Source organism: Symphalangus syndactylus, chromosome 13, assembly GCF_028878055.3.
Source record: "Symphalangus syndactylus isolate Jambi chromosome 13, NHGRI_mSymSyn1-v2.1_pri, whole genome shotgun sequence".
In the NCBI taxonomy this organism is placed as follows: Eukaryota; Metazoa; Chordata; class Mammalia; order Primates; family Hylobatidae; genus Symphalangus; species Symphalangus syndactylus.
This window is the reverse complement of record NC_072435.2, coordinates 29744656-29769789: the sequence shown is the minus strand read 5'-3', so window position 1 is coordinate 29769789 and position 25134 is coordinate 29744656. Positions and strand designations below refer to the sequence as shown.

The following is a 25134-nucleotide window of genomic DNA, read 5'->3' as shown; positions in this document are numbered from 1 at the left end:
TCCAGCCTGGGCGACAAGAGCAAAACTCTGTCTCAAAAATACTAACTAATTAACTAAATAATAATAATAGCTAATGGTTAGAGACTGCTGCTGCACCAACAGGCTCTGTGCTGAATACACGGGAGGATTAAGTCATTTAATTCCCTCAGCAATCTCACGAGTTAGATCTTGTTATCATTCCCACTCTACAGATGAGGGAACTGAAGCACAGAGAGGGAAAGCGACTTGCCCCAGGTCACACAGCTAAGAAATGGCAGGGACAATATCTGGACTCAGGTAAGATTGGGGAAATAGGAGTGAAACCCTCCAATGGCGCCTTCTACCTTAGCTCTGATACCCGGGAGCACCACCTGTCCCGCCGTGCTGGGCACAAGCCCTGGGTACTGGGGTGTTCCCTGGCTCGGCAGCAGAGGGCAGCAGAGAGCCCAGTCCCGTTCCAGTCCTGCGCTGGGACCTGCCTGTGTGCCCTCCTCTCCCAGAGAGTGGCCTTAGCATCGCTAAGAGTTGGAAACTAGGGGCGACATGACCCCTCTCCCAAGGTGGCCACGAGGATTAGCGATATGGCGCATGTGAAATGCCAGGAAAGAAACCTGACCAATGTTCACTACTGGAGAGGGCACAGACTCAGAGGCCGCGCAACTGTGGGTTTGAATCCCAGCTCCTCACTTCCCTCTGTGCCTCAGTGTTCTCTTTTGTAAAATTGGGGCCAGACTGGCCAGGCCCGGTGGCTTACGCCTGTAATCCCAGCACTTTGAGAGGCCGAGGCGGGTGGATCATTTCAGGTCAGGAGTTGGAGACCAGCCTGGCCAACATGGTGAAACCCTGTCTGTAGTAAAAATACAAAAAAAGTAGCTGGGCGTGGTGGTGCACGCCTGTGAACCCAGCTACTTGGGAGGCGGAGACACGATAATCGTTTGAACCCAAGAGGCAGAGGTTGCACTGAGCTTAGATTGCACCACTCCCTCCAGCCTGGGCGACAGAGCGAGACTCCGTCTCAAAAAAAAAAAAGAAAAAAAAAGAAATGAGGACAAGACTAGAATCCACCCCATGGGATCGCAATGAACATTAAATGGGTTAAACTGTGGTGAGGCACTGCAGGGTCCACGCGAGAGCAGCGGTGCAGCTGTTACTGCTCTCTAACCCCCAGCTGTGTCCTCCCTGCTCTGGTTCACACCAACCGGCTTTGAGCACTGTGGGTTTCTCTCTCCTTGTCTGCCCTTGAGCACCGTGTTCCCCCAACGGAGGTGGGATCAGGATCCGGCAAGTGCCAGGCCGGAGTCTGAGCCCAGAGATGGGACAAAATGGGCAAGAGTCGGGGGTGGGAGTAATCCCCACAGAAGGCGAAACTGAGGCTCGGGGGTTGGGGACGGCCGGCCTGCCTGCCTACGACCGTCTGATGGACATCGCCTGGTCTGAGCTGGTTCCAGAGCTGGGTGGGGTGTCTGTTGACTGAGAGGGGAGAGAGAAGAGACTGGGAAGAGAGAGGCAGGGACATTGAAAGGTGGTCACAAGAAGTTGGCAGTGGAACATAGGGGGACAGAGATGGGCAGAGGAGGGGGCAGGGCCGAGGATATGGTACCTGCGGGCCGGGCGTCGGGGGCCCGGGCGGGTGGCCCCGGGGTCTCCAGCGCAGGCGAGACGGAGAAGCGGGAGAAGCACAGCGGGGGGCCTGGAGGGGGGAGGAGGGGGAAATCCTCCGCCCACTCGAAACTGCCTCCTGCGGCAGAAGGAAAGACCGCGGTCAGGCCGCAGGCACCTGCGGCACTCCCGCCCTCTGGTCCCGCCCCTCCCGACCAAGGCCCTCCCACCCAATAGACCCCGCCCCGTCCGCCCCATGGCTCCCGCCCCCTCCCACCCCATTGGGCCCGCCCTCACCAAAGCCGCTGTCGTTGCTGGGAAACCCATCTCCGGGGGTGGCGGGGTGGGGAGGCGTCGGGGGCGCTGGAGGCGTTGACGGGTCCGTGTCCCCCTCGGGGGGGGCCTGGACGCTCAGCTCGTTGGTTGGCGTCTCCTGTGAAGGCAGATTAGGGGGAAGCCAGAGGGGACAAACCTTCACGTCCCATTTACCGCATCTCCCAAAAGCAACAAAACCGGCTAATATTTCTGGGGCTCTAGGAATCCCAATTTGTAATCACTGACTCGCACGCTCTGCAGAGGTGGCTGGAGCCCCTAATCTGGCTTCGAAGCCTTGGGCCAGCCTTAACCTCAACCTGGCCCGAGGCTCCTTACCTGACAGCGGAGCCCCGCGCACAGCTAAGTAGCCCAACGCAGGGATCCTCTCCTGGCTCATTAACGTGAGGCCTCCACCGGATCCCGTAACCCAAAGCGATCTCCATAAGCCCCACCCCGTCCCCGTCAGTCCCACCCACTCTGAGATCTTGACCTGCTTCAGTGGCCCTCCCAACCCCTGCCCCATCCTAAGCGCATCCCGTGCTGAACGCAGTGACCCTGCCCCTGAGCCCTCCCTCAGAAGTAGACCTGCTCCCGCCCTCCAAGTCCCACCCCTCTGAAAACATTTCAGTGGCCCAGGCCCCAGTTCTTGGCCTTGTTTCCATTCCTCTCGTAATCTCAGCCCAGTATGCCCGTCCCAGGTTCATCTAGAGAAGGTCCCAGTTCCTCAGCACCACTCGCCCTCCCTTTTTCTCTTCAACGCCATCTCCTGTGTTTTTCTTTTTGTTTTAGACAGAGTCTCACTGTCGCCCAGGCTGGAGAGCAGTGTTGTGATCATGGCTCAATGCAGCTTCAACCTCCCGGGCTCAAGCGATCCTCCCACCTCAGCCTCCCGAGGAGCTGGGACTACAGATGCGCACCACTACACCAAGATAATTTTTTTCTTTTTAAGAGATGAGGTCTCGCCATTTTGACTAGGCTGGTCTCGATCTCCTGATCTCAAGTGATCCTCCCGCCTCGGCCTCCCAAAGTGCTGGGATTACAGGCGTGAGCCACCCGGGACAGGCTTAACTCTTAACACAATCCTCAACCCATCTCTCTAAAGACCCGTCCCAGTCGTTAGGTTCGCTCATCCCTGACCCCACCCCAAAATACCTTAAGACTGCCTGCTCCATCTCTGAAGCCCACCTGCAGCCTAGCCATGGCCCTTCCCTGGTGGGTAAGATCTGCTCCATCCCGAATCAGCCCTACAGACACTAGAACTCTAGTCAACAAACCATGCCCAAACTCTCACTAGGTCTCTCCACCATCCAGGCCTCTTCTCAACACTTCCTCCCTAGCCTCTCCAGGATCCCATACTTGACTACCCAGTACCCCCTCTTTCCTTCCAGACCCACCCTCTGTCTCCAGGCCTCTCCTCGCCCTCTAGACCCCGCCCCCATCACAAGCCCTGCCCTCACCCCAGGTCCCACCCCAGCTCTAGGCTCGGCCCGTCCTCCTGGCCCTGCCCCATTGCCAGGCCCTGCCCTCACACTCAAAGCCTCCTCCCATCTTCCTAGTCCCGCCCCATTTCCCTGACCAGTCTCTCCCCAGACCCCGCCTTCACCCCCAGGCCCTGCCCACGCCCTGCTCGATCTGCCCCGCCCTAGGCTCCGCCCCCATTCCAGCCTTGGACTTTCTCCAGGCCTCGTCTTGCCTCGCCATAGGCTTGGCCTCCCTCAGGCCCCGATCCAGACTCTGTCCCGATCCTAGGAGCGGTCTCCTTCCAGGCCCTGCCCCCGCTCTAGGCTCAGCCTGCCTCCAAACCCTGCTCTAGACCCCGCCCCACCCTAAGCTCAGCCTTCGTCTAGGCCCCGCCCCAGACCCTGCTCCTCTAGGTTCGACCTCCCTCCAGGCCCCGCCCTGGGCTCCGCCCCACCCTAGTTCGCCCTCTTCCTGGGCCCCGCCCCACTCTAGCTCGGCCCCGCCCCACTCTAGACTGGGGCTCCCCTTAGGTCCCGCCCCACTTCGGCTTGCCCTCCCTCCAGGCCCCGCCTCACTCCAGCTCGGCCTCCCTTCAGGCCCCGCCCCATTCTAACTCGGCCTCCTTCCAGGCCCCGCCCCATCCTAGCTCGGCCTCCCTTCAGGCCCCGCCCCACTCCAGCTCTACCTCCCTCCAGGCCCCGCCCAACTCTAAGCTCGGCCTCCCTCCAGGCCCCGCCCTGGTCCAGCTCCGCCTCTCTCCAGGCCCCGCCCCGCTCTAGGCTCCGGCTCCCTCCAGGCCGCGACTCCGCAACTGCGCCCTCTCGGGTTCCGCACCTGGTCGAAGAGGTAGACGGTCACGTCCCCGTGGAAGGAGACCATCTTGCGCTTCCTCTCCAGCTCGCTGTCCTCTGGCTCGTCGGCCCCGCGCGGAGACTTGAGCAGCCCCCGCAGCGGGCGGGCCGCGTCCGCGTCGGCGCTGCTCACCACGACGGGCACCGGGGCTGCTCGCGCCCTCCCGGGGCCCCGCGGCCCCGCCGCCGCGCCCGGCGCCGCCGCCTCCTCGTCCTCCTCCTCGTCCTCGTCCTCGTCCTCCCCGTCCTCCTCCGCCGGCCCCGGCGCCCCCGCCCCGCCGGCCTCCCCGCCAGCCGCCCCGGCGTCCGCGCCCTCCCACGGGGGCCGCCGCGGGCCCGGCCCCGGGAACGGCGTGAGCGTGAGCGGCGGCAGCGCCAGCGAGAGCCGGGAGAGCCTGGCTGCGAGGGGAGAGACCTGGTGAGCCCCTGTCCCGGTGAAACTGAGGCAGGCCCTCCCACCTAGCTGTGTGGCCTCAGGTAAGCCCCCCCGCACAATCTGGGCCTCAGCACCCACTTTGTGAACGGAAGGGCTGCACCGGGGCATTTCTCCAGGCAGGGTGGGAAAGGTCCTCTCCAGTGCTCAACCTCCCCAGAGCTCCCCAGTGCCAACGGCTTTAAGCCCCAACTTCCCACAGCCCACCAGGCCCTCGTGCCCTGGCCTACCTGATCTCTTTGGCCTCTGTCCCCACCTCCTCTGGCCTGACCTCCATCTAGCCAGATGGGCCACCCCACCATTCCTCCCACCGAGTAGCTGGGACTACAGGCGCACGCGCCACCATGCCCGGCTAATTTTTTGTATTTTTTTTTTTTTTTTTTTGAGACGGAGTCTGGCTCTGTCGCCCAGGCTGGAGTGCAGTGGCGCAATCTCGGCTCACTGCAAGCTCCGCCTCCCGGGTTCACGCCATTCTCCTGCCTCAGCCTCTCTGAGTAGCTGGGACTACAGGCGCCCGCCACCACGCCGGGCTAATTTTTTGTATTTTTTAGTAGAGACGGCGTTTCACCATGGTGTCGATCTCCTGACCTCGTGATCCGCCCGCCTCGGCCTCCCAAAGTGCTGGGATTACAAGCGTGAGCCACCGCACCCGGCCTTGTATTTTTAGTAGAGATGGAGTTTCACCATGCTGGCCAGGCTGGTCTTGAACTCCTGACCTTATGATCTGCCCTCCTCGGCCTCCCAAAGTGCTGGGATTACAGGCATGAGCCACCACACCCGGCCAGATCCACCTCTTTGAACCTCTGTTTCCTCACTGGCAAATGAACAAGGGTCACTTATCCCTCCATTACTGCATAAGTGAACTGCCCTTTCTGGGCTGATGGCAGGGGCAAGAGGAGGGTGGAGGTGGGGTAGGGAGAAAGATGAATGCAGACGGTCCCTCTCTGGTCCTCTTTCTCTGTACTCAAGTTTTAACTACCTTTTGCTCTTCTCTAAACATGGTGAGCCAGTGCCTATCTCAGTGCCCTCTATCTAGAACACTCTCCCGCCAATGTCCACCTGCCTCACTCCCTCCTTTCCTTCACATCTGCTCAAAAGTCACACTTTTGTTGACCAGACATCTCAGGGTGATGGGGTTACGGGTGATGTTGCATAGAGGGAGTGTTTTTTGTTTTTTTTTTAAAATGAAGTCTCGCTCTTGTCGCCCAGGCTGGAGTGCAGTGGTGCGATCTCGGCTCGCTGCAACCTCCACCTCCTGAGTTCAAGCGATTCTCCTGCCTCAGCCTCCCTAGTAGCTGGGATTACAGGCACCCGCCACCACAGCTGGCTAATTTTTTGTATTTTTAGTAGAGACAGGGTTTCATCATGTTGGCCAGGCTGGTCTCAAACTCCTGACCTCAGGCGATCCTCCCACCTCGGCCTCCCAAAGTGCTGGGATTACAGGCGTGAGCCACTGCACCCAGCCTAGAGGGGGTTTTTCTGGAGCTATGAGTACCCAGATAAAGGTCAGGGTGACAACCTTTAAAAATTAGGAAGGCTTCCTGGAAAGGGGAAATTTGGGGTCTTGAAGGATGAGTAGTTCACTTGGAAAAAAGCAGGCCATTCTCTGCCTCTTTTCACCCCCCAATCCTAATCCAACCCAGATCCTCTGACGCATCTTAGCTGCTCATCTCCCAACATTTTCATGCAGCCTGGGCTGTTTCCTGATACAGCTGGTCACAAACTCCCTACAACAATCTCAAGGAAGTGACAGTGTTCGAATACCACAGGCTTTGAGGAAGAAACGTCCTCTGTCCAGCCCACTTCCTGACCCTTGCCCACTGAGCCACAGGCTCCCCTATGGAGATGATAACTGTTTCCTCAAGTGTGGCTGTGAGGTTGCCAATATAAAACAGGACCCAGCAACTTATAACTTTCATACCCGTATTTAAAGAAATTGCGGCCGGGCGCGGTGGCTCACGCCTGTAATCCCAGCACTTTGGGAGGCCGAGGCGGGCGGATCACGAGGTCAGGAGATAGAGACCACAGTGAAACCCCGTCTCTACTAAAAATACAAAAAAATTAGCTGGGCGCGGTGACGGACGCCTGTAGTCCCAGCTACTTGGGAGGCTGAGGGAGGAGAATGGCGTGAACCGGGGAGGCGGAGCTTGCAGTGCGCCGAGATCACGCCACTGCACTCCAGCCTGGGCGACAGAGTGAGACTCAGTCTCAAAATAAATAAATAAATAAATAAATAAATAGTGCCTCCCAGAGATTATGCTGAAACTGTATTTCCTATGTCCACATCTAAACAAGGGCTATTTATTTTTACCCTTCATTTATCTTAAAGAGTTCCTCTGTGGCAAAACACTTCCTGCATTCCTACCAAAACTTAATTTTCAGAAAGGCATATTTGTGCCTTCCAGCTCACTAGTCCCATGGTGGTGGAGTTGAGTCAGGGCAAGATCTGAAGCTCCCTGGGTCCCAGCCTTGGGCAGCTCAGGGCCTCGCACACAGGAGGCCTGGCACACTGGATAGAGCCTTAGCTTATTGGAAAGTTGTTTTTGTTTGTTTTTGTTTTGGGTTTTTTTGGAGACAGCCGACACTGCAATCTCTGACTCCCAGGATCAAGCGATTCTTGTGCTTCAGCCTCCCAAGTAACTGGGACTACAGGTGCATGCCACCACGCTGGCTAATTTTTTCTTTCTTTCTTTTTTTTTTTTTTGAGACAGAGTCTCGCTTTATCACCCAGGCTGGAGTGCAGGGGCGCAATCTTGGCTCAGTGCAAACTCCGCCTCCCAGCTTCAAGCGATTCTCCTGCCTCAGCCTCCCGAGTAGCTGGGATTATAGGCGCCTACCACAAAGCCTGGCTAGTTTTTGTATTTTTAATAGAGACAGGGTTTCGCCATGTTGTCCAGGCTGGTCTTGAACTCCTGACCTCAGGTGATCCGCCCACCTCAGCCTCCCAAAGTGCTGGGATTACAGGCATGAGCCACCCACCGTGCCCGGCCCATGCCTGGCTAGCTTTTGTATTTTTAGTAGAGATGGGGTTTTGCCATGTTGGCCAGACTGGTCTCAAACTCCTGACCTCAAGTGATCCTCCTGCCTCAGCCTCCCAAAGTGCTGGGATTACAGGTATGAGCCACTGAGCCCAGCCAGCTTATTAAGTTTAAATCAGCACATGCTGGCAGCCTGGGGGCCTTGAGCCATCCACAGACAGGCTTCCTTTGAATTGGCTGCAACCATAAAAACAAAACAAAATAACCAGAGCTCTAGTTGAAAAGGGAAAAGTAGCAGATTCGCCAACACCAGGTGCACATTCCTGAGAAGTGGCTGCCCCTTCTACACAGGGCATTTTCTTCTGAAGCCCCACTCTGCCTCCCCAGCATGCTTCATCCGTTTCCCTATGTCGTCTGGCCCCTGTGGGCATGAGTTTGAGACCTCTGGTCTAAGTGAGTTGCAATAATAAAAGCAGGTGCTTACTGAATCCCTTGCTCTGATTAAGTGCCTTGGACGTCCTAATTCATTTAACCTTCACAGCAACCCTATGACGTAGGTTCTATCCCTGCCATCCGTTTGTGGCAGATGGGTAAACTGAGGCACCGTGCAGCAAGGACATTTGCCCAAGGCCAAAGAGCTAGAGAGGGGGCCCAGCCAGGTTGTGAGCCCAGGTGGTGCAGGCTGCAGGACCTGCATTCATCACTGCCAGCCCGACCCAACATCTTTACCCACACTCACCCTCCGCACGCCTCGGAAACAGCCGGACCTCAGCCCTGACTGTGCCCCGCAGCCTCCTCACCTTTGATCTGCTCGCTGTTCCCCTGAGGGGGTCCCAAGTCCAAGAATAGTCGTGGCATCTCGGGGCCCTTCCTCTCGGGCTTGGGGGGGTCCCCGTCTCCGCTGGGTGCCGTGTCTCCGCCGGCCCTGCTGTCTGGGGCCCCGGGCTCTCCCTCGGGGACCACCTCCGGTCTGGCTCTCGGGGGCGCTGGCTCCAGCCTCCTCGGCTGTGCCTCCGGTGGCGGTGGCAGCGGTGGCGGCGGTGGCTGCGGCCTCGTGTTGTCTACCCATCCGGCCTTTGCGCCCACGCCGCTTCCGGGGCCGCCGCCGGGGACCGTCCCCGTGCCCACTGGGGCTCGGCCCCCACTCCCGAGGTCCAGCCTCCCAGCCCCTGGGGCTCTCGGCGCCCCCCCAGTCTCGGGGGCTCTCCTCTCGGTCCCGGGTTCCAGCGTCCCGTTCTTGGGAGCTGGGCCAAGGGGGCCAGGGGCTGTCTCCCCGCCGTTCCGGGAGGAGGCCACTGCGCTGGGTGCAGGGGCTCTCTCCAGAGAGGTCTCTGGGGCTGGCTCCCCGATCGTGGGGGCTGGACCCCAACTCTCGGGCGTCTTCTCCCAGGGCCCTGGGGCTCTCCAAGGCCCAGTCTCTGGTGGCCTCTCCGTGTTCCTGGGGAATCTCAGGCCCCCATTCTCTGACACCTTGTCCTCGCTCTTTGGGGGTGTCAGGCCCCCATTCACCAGCACCTTCTCCCCGGCCTCTGGGGACCTCAGCTCCCCATTCTCCAGCGCCTTCTCTTCCCTCCTTGGGGGTGTCAGCTCCCCATTCTCCAGCACTTTCTCTTCTCTCTCGGGGGACCCCAGGGCCCCATTCTCCGCCGCCTTCTCCTCGATGCCTGGGGCTCTCTGGTCCCCGTTCTCCAGCACTGTCACCCCGTTCACTGGGAGGCTCAGGCTTGGGGCTTGTTTCCCGTTGCCCAGGGCTGTCGGGTCCCTGTTCAGGCCCGGGACTTTCTCTCTGTTCCCGGGGCCTCTCCCCGCCTTCCTGGGTCCTGTCTCCCGGGCTGTCGCCCCCTTCTCCCCCAGGAGGTTCCTTGTCACATCCTCCCGCAGGGACATCAGCAGCTGCTCCGTGCTCACTTGAACCACGAAGGTCGGCTTCTCCTGGGGCCCCCGGAGTGGGAGCGGACCCGGGTCTGGAGGTGGCCGGGGCGCTCCTGGGTCGGGTGGCTCGGGGGGAGCCCGCGGCCGAGGGACCCCTTCCTCCTCGGCCGCCCCCCCACCTGGGAAGGCTCCCTCTGGGGAAAAAGGGGTCTCGGTCTCGTAGCCGCTGTCCCCCGGCTTGGGGCCCGGCGACGAGAGGCCTGAACCGGGACTGGCCACGGCCGAAGGGGGGTCGGGGGACGCGGCCGGGTCCGCGGGGGCCCGAGGAGGTGGCGGCGGGGGGGGGGGAGCGGGAGGTGGCCCCCGCCCGGGGTACTGGGGCGCCGCCGCCCCCATGAGGGGGTCCAGAAACTCGGGGGGGGCCGAGGCGGGGGGGGCCATGGGCAAGTCGGCCAGGGAACCCCGCTCTGCCCGCAGCGAGGAGTCGTCCTCGGGGGGGTGGGGGCAGCCAAGAGCAGGGTGGCCTCCCCAGCCTGCTACGGCGTCCCCCCGCTCCAGTGGCAGGCAGGAGCAGGCCCCCTCGCGGCTGCACAGGGGACAGGGTAGGGGACCCCGGCGGCTTGGGCCACCTCCAAGGCTGCTGCTGTCTTCCCCTGGGGAGCTGCCCTCCTCCTCTTCCTCTTCTTCTTCCACCCACGGGGCGGTCCCCCGCTCCCCCAGGACCTCGGCAGGGTCTCCCGCCAGGGTCTCCCCGGCGCCCCGGCCCTCGGGGTCCCAGCCGCTCAGCAGGAAGCTGCCTGACGCTGAGGACTGGGCTGGGAAGGGCCGGGGCGCAGGGAAAAGGGGGGAGGCCCAGGTCTCGGACACCAGCTGGGGGACCTCGGAGGGGGCCTGGGGGGCCTGAGGGGCGGGCACTCCTGGGTCCAGGGGGTCCCAGTCGTTGGGGAAGAGGGGCTCAGGAGGGGAGCCGTGCTCCTCCAGGCGGATGTAGTACTCGCTGCTCACGGAGGGGCTGCGGGCGCTGATGACAGGCAGCACGCTGGGAGTGGACAGCGCCTCGTAGAAAGGGTTGGAGGGGTTGGCGTGGGGGGCCGGGGGGGCCGACGCCGGCTGCCAGGCAGGTGCCCCCCCACCCCGGCCGGCCCCACGCCGGGCCTTCTCCCACAGGCACTCGAGGTTGAGGCCGCGGCTGCTCTCGGTGACCGTGAGCACATCGTCGGGGTCGGCTCCAGGGAAGCCATCCAGTAGGGGGAACGGTGAGGAGAGGGTCCCCGGGCGGGGCGCACTGTGTGCAGGGGGCCAGGGCCAGGGGAAGGGACCGTCTCGGGGTGGGGGTGGCGGCGGTGGGGGCCGGGGAGGCCGCTCGGAGAGCAAGTAGGTGAGCTGCAATTGGAGATCGGAGGCTGAAGGGCGCTGGGCAGGTGGCCGCCAGCAGGACTGAAGAATGTCATACCTGGGGAGAGGTGGGGCAGAGTGAGCAGGGCAGAGACCCAGGGAGGGGACAGACAACCAGAGAGAGGGAGACAGAGACCCAGAGGGGAACAGAGACCCAGAGAGAGGGGGACAGAGACCCAGAGACAGAGGGACAGAGACCCAGAGACAGAGGGACAGAGACCCAGAAAGAGAGGGACAGAGATCCAGGCGTGGTAGCTCATGCCTGTAATCCCAGCACTTTGGGAGGCTGAGGCCGGTGGATCACCTGAGGTCAGGAGTTCAAGACCAGCCTGGCTAACATGGTGAAACCCCGTTTCTACTAAAAATACAAAAAATTAGCCTGGCGTGGTGGCACCTGCCTGTAATCCCAGCTACCTGGGAGGCTGAGGCAGGGGAACCGCTTGAACCCGGGAGGCGGAGGTTGCAGTGAGCCAAGATTGTGCCATCGCACTCCAGCCTGGGCAACAAAAGCAAAACTCTGTCAAAAAAAAAAAAAAAAGAGAGGGACAGAGACCCAGAGAGAGGGGGACAGAGACCTAGAGAGAGAGGGAAACAGACCCAAGAAGTGGGGCAGAGATCCAGGGAGAAGAGGGTACAGCAGAGGGCAGAGATTCAGAGGAGGTAACTGGGCTGGGGAGCTGGGTATTGAGACCCAAAGAAGCAGGGGTGGGGGGAAGATGCCCATAGAGAGAGGCTGACAGGGACCTGCAGGCACAGGGGACACAGCAGCAGATGGGAACGTCTGGTGAGAGTGGTGGTGTCCCCGTTTGCGCTGTGAGCTCTGGAATCAGACAGGTAAGAAGCAGGGACCTCTTAGGGTGAAGTGGGTTCAAGTCACATCTCTGCCATCCCCTGCCTGTGTCCCCCTGCAAGTAGCAGATGCTGGCAGAAAGGGTGGGGACAGCCCCTCTTCACTCTTGAGGGGTATGGAGGGCGAACGGGATGTGGGTGATGTGGGAAACGAGGCGGGGTGCTGGGACCATCCTGGGTGGGGTGCGGCAGGCCAGGAGCCCCGGGTGGGCTAGCCCTCACCAGTAGTCCGCGTAAGGCAGCTTGAGCCTCGGCCGGGCCAGCTTCACATGCTGCTGGCGGACCACGAAGGCGAGGACCTCCTCGTCTGACAGGTGGCGGTAGGGCTGGGCCCCAAACTCAAACAGCTCCCACAGGGTCACCCCCAGGGACCTGCAGAGAGCAGAGAGAGGTCAGAGCCCAGCCCTGACCCACCCGGGCCTCAGTTTCCCCATCTATAGAACCGGTGGCATCTAGTAACCCTTCCACCTTCCTGGCCTGCCTCGGCCCCCGCGGCCCGTGGTCCTCACCAGATGTTGCTCTCGCGGCTCTGGTCCACCACCATGAAGGTCCCGTGGAGCTCCCCGAGGAGCTCGGGAGCTGCCCAGCGCAGCGGGATCCACAGGCGCTCTGGGGTCAGGTAGTAGTCCTCCTGGGGGACCCAGGGCGGTGTCAGGCGGGTCAGGGCACACCACGGCCCCCACCCCGACAGAAGGAAGCCCTACCTTGTAGTTGCTGTGGGCCAGCCCGTAGTCTCCGATACGCACGGTCAGGTCAGAGGTCAGCAGGCAGTTGCGCAGGGCCAGGTCGCTGCGGGAAGAACGCGAGGAGGTGAGTGCAGGAGCAGCCCTCCAGCCACGCCCTGACCCCGCCCTTTCACACTGACTCCACCCCTCCCATGACCCTGCCCCGCCACACTGACTCCGCCCCTTCCCTCTGATCTATCTCTCCCCTCTGACTGCTTTCACTCTCCCCCGCCGTCTTGTCTTCTCCCCACCCTTGGTTCCTCCAAGTCTCCTTTTCCTCTGCGCTGGCTCCTCCTCTTCTTCATCTGACCCTTCTGGCTTCTCCCGCTTCTCTGTTGGCTCCTCCCCCTCCTCTCCCGGCCCCCTCTCCTCATCACGTGACCCTGCTTTCCCCTCCCCTGGCTCCTTCCGTTCCTCTCCTGGCCCCTCCTCCTCTCCTGACTCCTCCTCCCTCTCCTGGCCCCTCCCGTATCTTGGCACCTCCTCTTCTCCTGGCCCCTCCCCTCCCCTGGCTCCTCCTCCCCCTATCCTGGCTCCTCCCCTATCCTGGTTCTTCCTCCTCCTCCCCTGACCCCTGCCCCTCTCCGGTTCCTCCTCCTCTCCTGACCCTTTCTCCTCTCCTGGCCCTTCCCCTCATCACCTGACCCTGCCTCCCCCTCACTTGGTTACTCCCATTCCCCTCCTGGCCCCTCCTCCTCTCCTGGCCCCTCCTCCTCCAGACCCCCCTCGGTTCGTCCCTATTTTGTGTCAGCCAGTCATGGGTCCGCCCCCCCTTTAGCCCCTCCCTTGCAGCCTCACCTCCTTCCCCCTTCCCCTTAGTAGCTCCTCCCGCGGGTCCCCAGCCCGCCCACCTGTGCACGTAGTTGTGGGAATGCAGGTGCGCCAGCCCGCGGGCGATCTCTAGGCCCATCCTCTGCAGCGTCCGCAGGTCTCGAGGGGGTAGCTCAGGGGACAGGCCCTCGGGGGGCCGCTGGGCTCGGAGGTAACGCTTCAGGTCCCCCTGGGAGGGAGGCAAAGAAGGTCAGCACCACCAGCCGCTCAGGCCTCCAGCCAGTCGGCCCGGAGGATGGAATGGCCTCTGCTGTCACTGGGTAGCCCCTCTGAGCCTTAGTTTCCCCTGCTGCTTGCAGCAGGTAATAACACAGCCCATCTTGCCTGCTTGTTCAGGGCAGACCCCAGGACAGTCAGCACTCATGAAATGTTAGGGCATGCCACACATCATCTACGATGGTGATGATGATGACGACGAAGCCCAGGGGCACCAGGCTTGGCCCCGGCCTCGTCCAGCTGCCCGCTCTGCCCTTCCCCAACCCCCCAAGACCCTCACCAGTTGACAGAACTCCATAATCAGCAGAAACGGCAGCGTCTCCACGCACAGACCCAGGCACTGGAGGACATTGGGGTGCTGCAGGCTCCTGTGGAGTGAGGAGGCGGCTGAGTTGGGAAGGCAGCCCCTTCCTCTTCATCCCGCCCCAACCTCCCAGCAGAACCAAACTGCTGCCTCCACCCTTTTTTGTTGTTTTTGTTTGTTTGTTTGTTTTGAGACGGAGTCGCCCAGGCCGGAGTCCTGCCTCAGCCTCCTGAGTAGCCAGGATTACAGGCATACGCCACCATGCCCGGCTAATTTTTGTATTTTTAGTAAAGATGGGGTTTCACCATGTTGGCCAGGCTGGTCTCGAACTCCTGACCTCAAGGGATCCACCCACCTTGGCCTCCCAAAGTGCTGGGATTACAGGCGTGAACCACTGCACCCGGCCCACTCTACCTTTTTGATCTGTTTCCTTACCTCGGAGTCTCTCTCCTCGACCACACCCCACTCCTTCCCGGGGTCCTCATCTCTGGATGGCCCTCACTGGCCTGTTCCTGGGGGAGCAGGTCCCCAGGGACCCCTTTACCTCTCCTTCCTCCTCACACCTCACCTCCACCTTCATTCCTGCCCCCGACTCTTCTCAGTCTTCTCCTCCTCGTCCCCACAGCCTCCTCCCGACCTCCCTGGCTCTAGTCTCTCCCCTTCCGTTTGCCTCACCTGCTTTTCACCACACACAGCCCTCTGTCGATCCCCAGCACCCCAGGATAGAGCGCCGGCTCTTTGATTCCTCCTGCTCCTTGGGCTGGCCCAGGAGTCAGCTTTATCCCATGTGGGTTTTCCCAAACCTGCAGGCCCTTGCTTAGGCCTGGGCCTTTGCACCTACAGTTTTTTTTTCTCTCTATCTCTCTTTTTTTCCTTCCTTCTTTCCTTCCTTCCTTCCTTCCTTCCTTCCTTCCTTCCTTCCTTCCTTCCTTCCTCCCTAAATCCCTCCCTTCCTTCCTTCCTTTTTGAGACAGAATTTCGTTCTTATCACTCAGCCTGGAGTGCAATGGAGTGATCTCAGCTCACTGCAACCTCCACCTCCCGGGTTCACGCCATTCTCCTTCCTCAGCCTCCCGAGTAGCTGGGATTACAGATGCCCGCCACCAAGCCCGGCTAATTTTTGTATTTTTAGTAGAGACGGGGTTTCACCATGTTGGCCAGGCTGGTCTCAAACTCCAGACCTCCAGTGATTCACCCGCCTCAGCCTCCCAAAGTGCTGGGATTACAGGCATGAACCACTGCACCCTGCCTGCACCTACGGTTCTCTGTCTGCAGAATGCCCTCCTCTCATCAGAGTTCTCTTGGCCCCCCCGGGCCCCTGCCTCAACATCATCTCCCCGGGAAGCTTTGCTGCCCCCCAATGCCAGGTTGGATACCCTCCCCTTTACCCTCACGCTGTGGGAAAGAGTCAGACTCAGGGGTTTGAACCCTGACTCCCACTTTCCTAGGTGTGTCATCTCAGGCAAGTCACTTCGCTGCTCCCTGCCTCAGTTTCCCTCATCTGTAAAAGTGGGACAGCGATAACAACTTCATCTGAGGAATTTCATGAGATCTGAGAGAAGCTGGTATGTGCTGAGATCCTAGCAATTACTGCTGTTTTAATGGCAACATATTATTTGATTTTATTTTCACCCTGCATTCTTTTTTTTAAGACAGAGTCTTGCTCTTTCGCCCAGTCTGGAGTACAGTGGTGCAATCTCAGCTCACTGCAACCTCCACCTCCCGGGTTCAAGTGATTCTCCTGCCTCAACTCTGAGTAGTTGGGATTATAGGTGCACACTACCACACTCAGCTAATTTTTGTATTTTTAGTAGATAATGGGGTTTCACCATGTTGGCCAGGCTGCTCTTGAACTCCTGACCTCAAGTGATCCGCCCACTTCGGCCTCCCAAAGTGCTGGGATTACAGGCATGAGCCACCGTGCCCAGCCTTCACCCTGCATTCTAACTGCATTTCCAGGGCTGCTCACCCTCCATGAGCTTCTTTCTGTCCTACATCCTTTGCACCTGCTGTTCCCTATGCCTGGAATGTACTTCCCATGGTGCTTTGCATGGCTGACTTCTCCAAGTCAACCCGGCCTCCCTGATGGTCCTGTCCAAGGTGGCCCCTCTGTCACATACTGCCTCATTTTCTCATGGTACTTGTCATTCTCTGACAGTTTCTCTCTCTCTCTCTCTCTTTTTTCATGAGACAGAGTCTTGCTCTGTCGCCCAGGCTGAGGTGCAGTGGTGCAATCTTGGCTCACTGCAACCTCCGTCTCCCGGCTCAAGCAATTCTCCTGCCTCATCCTCCTGAGTAGCTGGGATTACAGGCATGTGCCACCATGCCCGGCTAATTTTTGTATTTTTATTAGAGACGGGATTTCACCATGTTGGCCAGGCTGGCCTTGAACTCCTGACCTCAGGTAATCCGCCTGCCTCTCAAAGTGCTGAGATTACAGGTGTGAGCCACCGCGCCCAGCTGACAGTTTCTCTTTTTAAAGTGCATTTCTGGCTTGGCATGGTGGCTCTCATCTGAAATCTCAGCACTCTGGGAGGCCAAGGCAGGAGGTATGGCTTGAACCTAGAAGTTTGAGACCAGCTGGAGCAGCATAGTGAGACTCCATCTCCACAATTAAAAAAAAAAAAAATACTCTGGGTGCAGTGGCTCATGCCTGTAATCCCTGCACTTTCGGAGGCCGAGGTGGGTGGATCACCTGATGTCAGGAGTTTGAGACCAGCCTGGCCAACATAGTGAAACCCTGTCTTTACTAAAAATACAAAATAAGCTGGGCGTGGTGGCACATGCCTGTAATCCCAGCTACTCGGGAGGCTGAGGCAGGAGAATTGCTTGCACCCGGGAGGCAGAGGTTGCAGTGAGCTGAGGCCCCGCCATTGCACTCCAGCCTGGGCAACAAGAGTGAAACTCTGTCTCAAAAAAAAAAAAAAAAAAAAAGTCTGTAATCCCAACACTTTGGGAGGCCAAGGTGGGTGGATCACCAGAGGTCTGGAGTTCGAGATCAGCCTGGGCAACATGGTGAAACCCCGTCTCTACTAAAAATACAAAAAATTAGCCAGATGTGGGGGTGGGTGCCTGTAATCGCAGCTACTCTGGAGGCTAAGGCAGGAGAATCGCTTGAACCCGGGAGGCAGAGGTTGCAGTGAGTTGAGATTGCGCCACTGCGCTCCAGCCTGACAACAAAGCAAGACTTCATCTGAACAAAAAAAGATAAATAAATGAAAATAAAAGTTAGCCAGGCATGGTGGCTATGCAGGAGGCTGAGGCAGGAGGATCATTTGAGCCCAAGAGCTCAAAGGCTGAAGTGAGACTTGGAAAAAAAAAAAAAAAAAAAAGTCTTTCTTTATTTATCTATTGTGTGTCTTCTCCACTAGGGGGTGAGCTCTCCTAGGATGAGAATTTGGTGTGTCTTCCTGCCTGTGTCCTCGGTGCCTAGACTAGCAGATGCTCAATAAACACATGCGGAGAGAAGGACTGGCTTGGAGGTCTGCAGGAGGATGAGAACGTTTCGGGCTTGCAGCCCAGGGTCCGGCCAGGAGTAGGTGGACAGTAACTTACTAGTTATTTTCCTACTGGGGCCTGGTGGGAGGCAGAGCCACTTGTGTGCTGTGGGGCCACTGCCAGTACCCAGCCTTCTACTGCCTGTGTATAACCACGGCTGTGCTGTTTATGCTGTGTGTCCTCAAGAGAACACTGTCTCTTGCTCCTGCTTGGTGGAAGAATCGTGCAACAAAGTGTTGTTGTTATTGTTGTTGTTTTCTCACGCTGTCTCCCAGGCTGGAGTGCAGCGGTGCGGTCTTGGCTCACTGCAACCTCCGCCTCTGGGGTTCAAACGATTCTCTAGCCTCAGCCTCCTGAGTAGCTGAGATTACAGGTGCCCGCCCACCACACCTGGCTAATGTTTGCATTTTTAGTAGAGATGGGGTTTCACCATGTTGGCCAGGCTGGTCTCGAACTCTTGACCTCGTGATCTGCCTGCCTCAGCCTGCCAAAGTGCTGGGATTACAGGTGTGAGCCACCGTGCCTGGCCAATTTTTTGTATTTTTGTAGAGATAGGGTTTCACTCAGGCTGGTCTCCAAGTCCTGAGCTCAGGCAATCTGCCCGCCTTGGCCTCCCAAAGTGCTAGGATTACAGGCGGGAGCCCGACAAAGTGTTCATAAGGCTCCTGCCATGTGCGGGGCTTGAACAAGTGGCTGGAGTTCCCAGCATGGGAGACTTGGGGTGGCTAGTGTAGAAGGAAGCCAGGATTCACTGCACACCCACGAATCTGGCCAAGGCCGGCCATTCTGCTGTCAAATTCTCCCAGCAACCTGCTAGGCAGGATGATGATCCCCATTTGATCCAGATGGAAACAGAGGCTCAGAGAGGGAAGCGACTTGCCTAGGGTCACACAGCTGGTAATGATGGGAACGTTGGGATTTGATCTCAGGTCTGTGGCTCGCTCAGCAAACGTCTACTGAGAGCCAACAGCACTTGTGCTCGGGTAACGAGACGGACCCTGAGCTGCTGCAAGTAGAGACCTGCACTGTCCAACAGAGCTTTGCGAAGGTGGGAATGTTCTGGACCAGCCCTGCCTACCAGGGGAGCCACTGGCCACAGGTGGCTATTGAGCACTTGAGATACGATGAGGGTGGCTGAGGAAATGTGTTTAATTTGATTGCATTTTAATTCGCTTACATTTTATTTATTTATTTATATAATAGAGACAGGGTCTCGCTCTGTTGCCCAGGTGGGAGTGCAGTGGTGCAGTCATAGCTCACTGCATCCTCCAATTTCTGGCCTCAAGTGATCCTCCCACCTTGGCCTCCAAAAGTGCTGGGACTACACGCATGTACCACCGTGCCCATCTTAGCTTACATGTGATAGGCATATGTGGCCAGTGGTTGCTGGCACAGGTTTAGGGAGAGACAGGCAATAAGCAAGTAAGTAGATGATATAGTGACAACCTGGGGTATGGGTTATGAAGAAAACACATGCCATGACGGGGTGGGGCATCCCAGGACCCTCTTTGGAAGGAGGGGAGGAGTAAGGGAAGATGTCTCTGAGCTGAGGCCTGAGGAAGGGAAGGGGCCCCATCCACACCTGGGGTTGAGCAAGGAGTGATATTCTAAAGAGAGAATATAGCAAGGACCAATGCACTGGGGCAGGGAAGAGGCTTCCGTGGGGAGGGTCAGTGAGGAGGCCAGGTTGGCTGGGGTGAGGGGGACAATGGAAGGAAAGGGACTATGTCAGACTGTGCAGGGCCTGTGGGCTGTCAGGAGGAGCAGATGTGTCCTGTAGGCAGTAGGGAGCCATGGGAGGTTTTGGAGCGAGGGAGTGCCAAAACCCAATGTGTTTATCAGGGTAAAGCCCACCTTTACAACTGTTCTGATAAGGGGTCTCTGCGAACACACCCTTTCCAAAACAGGGAACTCACTACCTCACAAGGAATTTATCTGGCAAATGTATACCTAGACCCCATCCTAGAAGCACTGAGAGTGGAGTAGAGACCAAGCAGGGCAGGGATGGAGCTCCACAGTGGCCTGCTCGGGCACCTGCTCAGGGACCTAGTCTGTGGCCTGAGGAAGGGAAGTACCAGCTGGTACCCAACATTGAACATGGGAATCTCACATACTCTCAGCTGCCCCCTTCATGAGGACACTGGGGCTTCCTGGACTGACTTTCCAGATGAAGATCCGGAGGCTCCCAGGGGAGAGGAGCAGGCCTCTAGCTCAGCTTCTGTGCTCCCGCCTCCTCCACCATCCTGCTTCTCACTTCCCACCCTTAGCTCGGTCCAGAGGAAGAACCTGAGGTTCAGGGAGGGAAGTTCTCCTGCCAGAGCTGCACAGCCGGGAAGAGGTAGATTCCAGGTGTGACCCCATACAGCGCTCCTTCCACTCCTGAATGTCACCTCGACAAAGCACACACCCACTGAGAAACCCTCAGTACCTGTACGGCTGTGCTTCCGAGATGAACTTGCGTTGCTCCAGGGGCCCCGCGCTGGCTCGGAGCTCCTTCACCACCACCTGGGCGGGGGTGTAGTCGGAGAAGATCTCTCCCAGGATCACCTGGTCAAGGGGCACCCAGGAGTCAGCGAGTGCCGTTTCCCCAGCCCCGTCCCCTGGGACCAGCTCCACTCCACCACACAGCTCCCAACCCGCGGCTCCTTCCCAGCTTCTCCCTCCACATCCCACCACCCTTGAGCCCCACCAGACATGGGGTGAGACACTCACGGGCCCAGAATCCGATGGACGCAGGGACGGATGGAAGGATGGACAGACGGACGGACGCGTGAAGAGCCGGGTGGCGCGGCAGAGTGGTCAATGGAGTGAGGAGGGAGGCGCTGACTGACAGATGTCGGGGATGGGGCGGATGGGAGCCGGTGAGAGGTGGACGGAGGGGCGATGGGAGGCTGAGGGGGCACGGGGAGGAGGCGAGGGACAGATGAGAAGTGGTGAGAGTAGGGGTGTGGACACAGAACAGGAGGACAGCTCGGGATCCATGGAGCCCTGCCTCCCTTCCCCAGCCCACTCACCTTCCCAAACCAGCCACTCCCAATCTCCTGCAGGTAGCTCAGGTGCTGCCGGCTAAGGCCCAGGGGGGTGGTCATGTCTGGGGAGGGCAAGAGGGGAAAGCCCCTGAGTCTCTCCCCCTTCCCGAGTGCCACCAACACACCCCAGGTCAGTGGGGACTGGGGTCAGAGCAGACATCACTCTCTTTTCATTGGCTGCCACCCACATTCCATGTCAGAATCTCAGCTTCCTCATTGGCTGCTCACAAGACTCCAGCATCCAATCAGTCCTTCCCTTTAGCATCCCAAGCTCCTATGATGTGATTTCAGCCTCCCATTGGCTGCCTCTGAGACTGTGCTCTATGCTAATCTCACCACTGCTTGCCCCACAAGAATCCCCAAATCTGGTTTTGGATTAAGCAATGGCTTCCACCAAGATGATCTTTGTCTGCCTCCCCATGGGCTGCTTCCAAGATTCCAGGGCTCCCACCTATGCCTTTCCCATTGGCTGCCGCTGGTCTCAACCGCCCCAGCCCCTGAAGGAACACACTCAACATCTTCTGGCCTTTCCCGGGACACCATGGGATTCTGGTCATGGCGTGGGGCAGTACCTGAGTGTGAAGGCTGCGGGGCAGGCATTGGCAGGGAGACCTCAGCCAGCGGGAGAATGTAAACATCAGGCAGCGACTGTGAGGAGGAGGTCTCCTCCGCCGGGGGAGTGTATTCCCCGGAGCAGTCCTCCCCTTCAGGGTTCTCAAACTCCTGGGGCCGGGAGAGGAGAAGAGGGGTGGAAGAAAGCAGGGCTGAGAGACACGCCATCGTCTTTCTCTGAAGTTTGTCTCCCCTTCATTTTTGTAACTGTCTCCTAGTCCCAGCCCAATTTCCATTCCCCATTTCTCATCCCAAGGCTCCAGATCCTGCCATAGCTTCAAGCTAGAAGGTGCTCTCGGATTTACTGCCCCTTTCTCCCCACCAACCACCTGTGTAGGGGGTAAAGGCCTTGCTGGAGTCTTCCTCCCCAAGTTGAATCCCCTCATGCACCTCACCTTGAAGCCGACATCGCCCCGTTTGCAGCACAGACAGGTGAGGAGGAGGAAGATGAAGGCCAGCAGGCCAGAGCAGGAAATGAGGACCACAGCGTAGGGAGGAGCCAGAGGAGCCCGGCCCAGGGCGAATCCATCTGTGGGCACAGGGCTGGGTTGGGGTCCCAGCTTCAAGTCCCTGGATACCGGAATCTTGCCCCCTCCCGTCCCGGCACGTCTTGGACTACAACTCCCATGATGCTCTGCGACCAGGGTCCCTTGGCAGAGGTGCAGAATGGCCCAAGGCATTGTGGGAGTTGTAGTTTGGGGCCTTCCCAAGTGGTTGGATTGGGGGTGGGGTCTCTCTTCTCGTCCCAAACTGGGACCCCCCCCACCTCACCCCACCCCATCCCCTCACCCCAGGCTTGGATGAATTCCAATGAGGGCTGAAGGAAAGAGGAGTGATAGTGAAGCCTGGAGCTTGCAGAATTTAAAATACGCTCCCATGGACAGTCTCATTACCCCTCATTGGGGAGGAGGACTAGCTCTCAGCTGCAGGCTGGGAGAAGATTCTTGCCCCATGCTGGAACCCCCCAGTTTGTGGGGTTGAGATCTGTCTCTTTTAGGGACGCTTGGCGCACACCGATGTCCTCTATCCCCAGCCCAAGACCCAGAGAAGGGAACTCCGCAAGCCCTGGGTCTCTCCAGAAGCCAGAGACAGCCTCCCGTGTTGTGTCCCCCTTAGAAATAGTATTCCTGTCCTCTGCCCCCAATTCTCCCAGAGGCCCTGTCCTTCCTCGGCTTCCTGCACACACCAGCACAAACACATCCGTGCACGCTTACACACATGTTGCCCAAACGGAGCCCCCTCCCCACCCAGCCCCCAGCCTCCCTCCCACAGGCCCTGCTGACAGAGGCACCGTCCTCGCCGCTCCGGGCCCGGCTGGGCTGCGGGAAGACGCGCACCAGGTGACGGGGCAGGACCCGCAGACAGACCCCTGGGCAGACAGCGAGGCCGCCGCGGGGGTGGGGGCCACCGGACAGACGGATGGCCCGACAGACTCACCGGGGTGGGCCGGGGACGCCAGGCAGCCGGAGGCGGAGACGGCCGCAAGGAGGATGAGGGCGCCGGGGGCAGGCATCTTGTCGAGGATGGCAGGGAGGTGGAGGTGGTGGCGGCTGGGGAGGAGGGGGGGGCGGGCCCTCAGCCCCCAGCCATGGGGACCCGCGCGACCCTGGCCTCCTCCCGGCCCAGGAGAGGGGCAGGAGACGCAGGACAGGGGGAGGGAGGGGCTGCTTGCTGGCTCAGGTACCCCCCTCCCCCTCTTTGAAGGGACAGACGGATGAAGGGATGGAGAGGCGGACAGAGGAGAGATGCTGGGGAGCCGGGGTTGCTGGGGTGGGGGGGAGAGGGTAGGATGGGGGGGGCGAGAAAGAGGGCCCCGCCCCCGAGGGCAGCCAGGATTGGGGGAGCAGAGAGCCTGTCACAGGAAGGGTGGGAGGAGGGAGGATGGAGCGTCGTCATGGCAACTGGCTCCCCCGTAGAATTGGCTGCCAGGAGGGAGGGGAGGAAATGGGAGGGGGAGGGACAGACAGGGACCGGCACACTTGCAGCGGGGGTTGGGGGGCAGGGCCCACGGGTGCCTGGCCCGGACACCGCTGTGACATGGCACCAGCATGGACACATGTGCTACACGCTAAGATGCAGATGTCAGGCACGCGCAGCCCACACGCAGCTGACACACGTCGCAGGGACCCTCATAGACAAGCGCATCACATACAAAGGTGGACAGCCATCAGCAGACGGGGACACGTACACGTCACACACAAAGACGCAGGGACCGCACTGGAAACTCACAGGCAGGCTGGCTTCCAGCACAGATGCACCCGGCCACGCAGGAACGTCAAAGCATCACAAAGACCCACACATACCCCAGACAAAGTAAAGCCCCAGATCCACAGATGCACACGCCACAGACAAAGATCCCCACGGACACCACTGTGACATGCTGACACTCATAGTCACAGCCACGCAGACAGTCCCTAGACAAATGGGCAACAAAGAATACCCACAGACACAAGTATCACATACATGCACGTCACACAGACATGCACAGACAGGAACTGCACAGACACACGCAGAAACACACATCACATGAACTAACATAGAAACAGACACAGCAGCTACACAGAGACAGGCACATCACATGAGTACACAGAAACATAACACATGCATGTATATGGACACGTAACATGCATCACTCACACGGACACAAGCTTCACTCACATGGATACACACAGACACACTACATACACATGCGTACGGGCACACACAACTCATACATACAGGGCTACATAAATCACATGCAAAAATACACATAAATACACCACACACTGATACATACAGACACATAAAACATGTACATATACACAGTCACACATTATACATAAGCACAGACATAGGCACACAGATCAAATACACAGACACACAGAGATGCACATATCACATACCTAAACAGGCATGGACACACACATCACAAATACACACACCTTTCACACAAGGTTACAAAGACACAGAACCCCACCACAGTCACACATCACATACATAAACATGCACGGGCACACATAACACATACAAAGAGTCACACACCCACAGCACAGACACAGACACGCGCACAGACACACGGGTCGCAAATACCCACGTTTCCCGTGAGGTTACGCAGACATTACACAACCACAGCACTTGCCTCATACAAAAGATACATGATCATAGTTTATTTAATGTATTTATTCTTATGAGTATTTAGTCTGTGCCAGGTATCGTCCGCAGCGTTTTACACGTACAGAATTACCTCTCAATCCTCACAACCGCCCTCTGAGACAGGTATTTTTAAATCATGCCCATTGTACAGATGAGGCAACTGAGGCACAGCGCGTGGTAGTCACTTGCCCCAAGGCACACAAGCCGGGGAGTGGCAAAGCTGGGACTGGAACCCGGTCCATCGGGGACACCGACACATCAGACAAGGACACACATACATCACGTGCCAGGCCGCCGCCGTCTCGGGGTCACATCCCACCCTCCAGCGCCCCGAGCTGCAGACACACCCAGAAGCGCGGACTCCCACCCTGGGCGCGGACCTCTCCATCGTCCGTGAGCACCTGCGAGGCGTTCCCCTGGGTGAGGCTGGGCCGGAGCTGCGCACCCAAGACGCAGCCTCAGCAACACTCGGCGCAGGCGACCCAGCCCCCAACCCCAACCCCCAGCAGGGGCCCAGGGCTTTCCACCAAAACGCGCAGCCGTGGCGCACACCGGCCAGGCAGTGCACACTCCCCGCAGAGCGCAGCCGTCCTCATCGGGGGGTCCAGGGGAAGGGGGAAGGGGCTGCCCTAGCGGTGTCTCATTGGAGAAACTGAGGCAGGTTCATCGCGGGAGGGAGGGGGCGCACGGCCTGGGCTGCAGGGTGGAGGGGATGCAATCGGGGGGCGGGGAGTGAGAAAAAACGCAATTCGCTGCCCGGGTGGCTGAAGGGCACAGAACCTGGCGGAAGCAGAGGCTTATGGGAGGTGTAGTCCTGGCCTTGAGACTTGTAGGAAATGTAGTCCTGCTCGACCCAGCAAGGAGGCTCAGGTTAAGCTGCGGTTGGATGCGGGTAGCAGGAGCCGAGGAAGGGTCCGCTGCCTGGGTCTTTGGAAGTGATGTGGGCAGAATTATCAAGTTCTAGGGAGCGGCACAGGCGGGGCTGCAGTCCTGACTCTGGCCCCAGCTCGCTTGTTCATGTATTCACTCAACAAACGTTTATTAGGCGCCCACTA

General features: G+C 58.9%; 1 protein-coding gene across 4 annotated transcripts in view; it reads right to left on the bottom strand.

The window, feature by feature from the left end:
• LMTK3 (lemur tyrosine kinase 3) overlaps nucleotides 1-24796 on the bottom strand; it is a 28801-nt gene extending 4005 nt beyond the window's left edge. Inside the window, exons 1-15 of one of the 4 annotated variants that reach the window (XM_055235810.2) lie at nucleotides 24427-24796; nucleotides 22385-22497; nucleotides 21343-21476; nucleotides 20908-21058; nucleotides 20321-20397; nucleotides 19735-19853; nucleotides 13785-13872; nucleotides 13309-13457; nucleotides 12437-12521; nucleotides 12242-12363; nucleotides 11955-12104; nucleotides 8417-10941; nucleotides 4189-4604; nucleotides 1876-2011; nucleotides 1580-1717 (exon numbers count right to left, since the gene is read on the bottom strand). In XM_055235810.2, coding sequence (XP_055091785.1) covers nucleotides 1580-1717; nucleotides 1876-2011; nucleotides 4189-4604; nucleotides 8417-10941; nucleotides 11955-12104; nucleotides 12242-12363; nucleotides 12437-12521; nucleotides 13309-13457; nucleotides 13785-13872; nucleotides 19735-19853; nucleotides 20321-20397; nucleotides 20908-21058; nucleotides 21343-21476; nucleotides 22385-22497; nucleotides 24427-24467 — 4444 coding nt within the window. In that variant the 5' untranslated portion in view covers nucleotides 24468-24796. The other 3 variants (XM_063615755.1, XM_063615756.1, XM_055235809.2) reach the window with 3 other exon arrangements.
• Nucleotides 24797-25134: the final 338 nt, after the last annotated feature.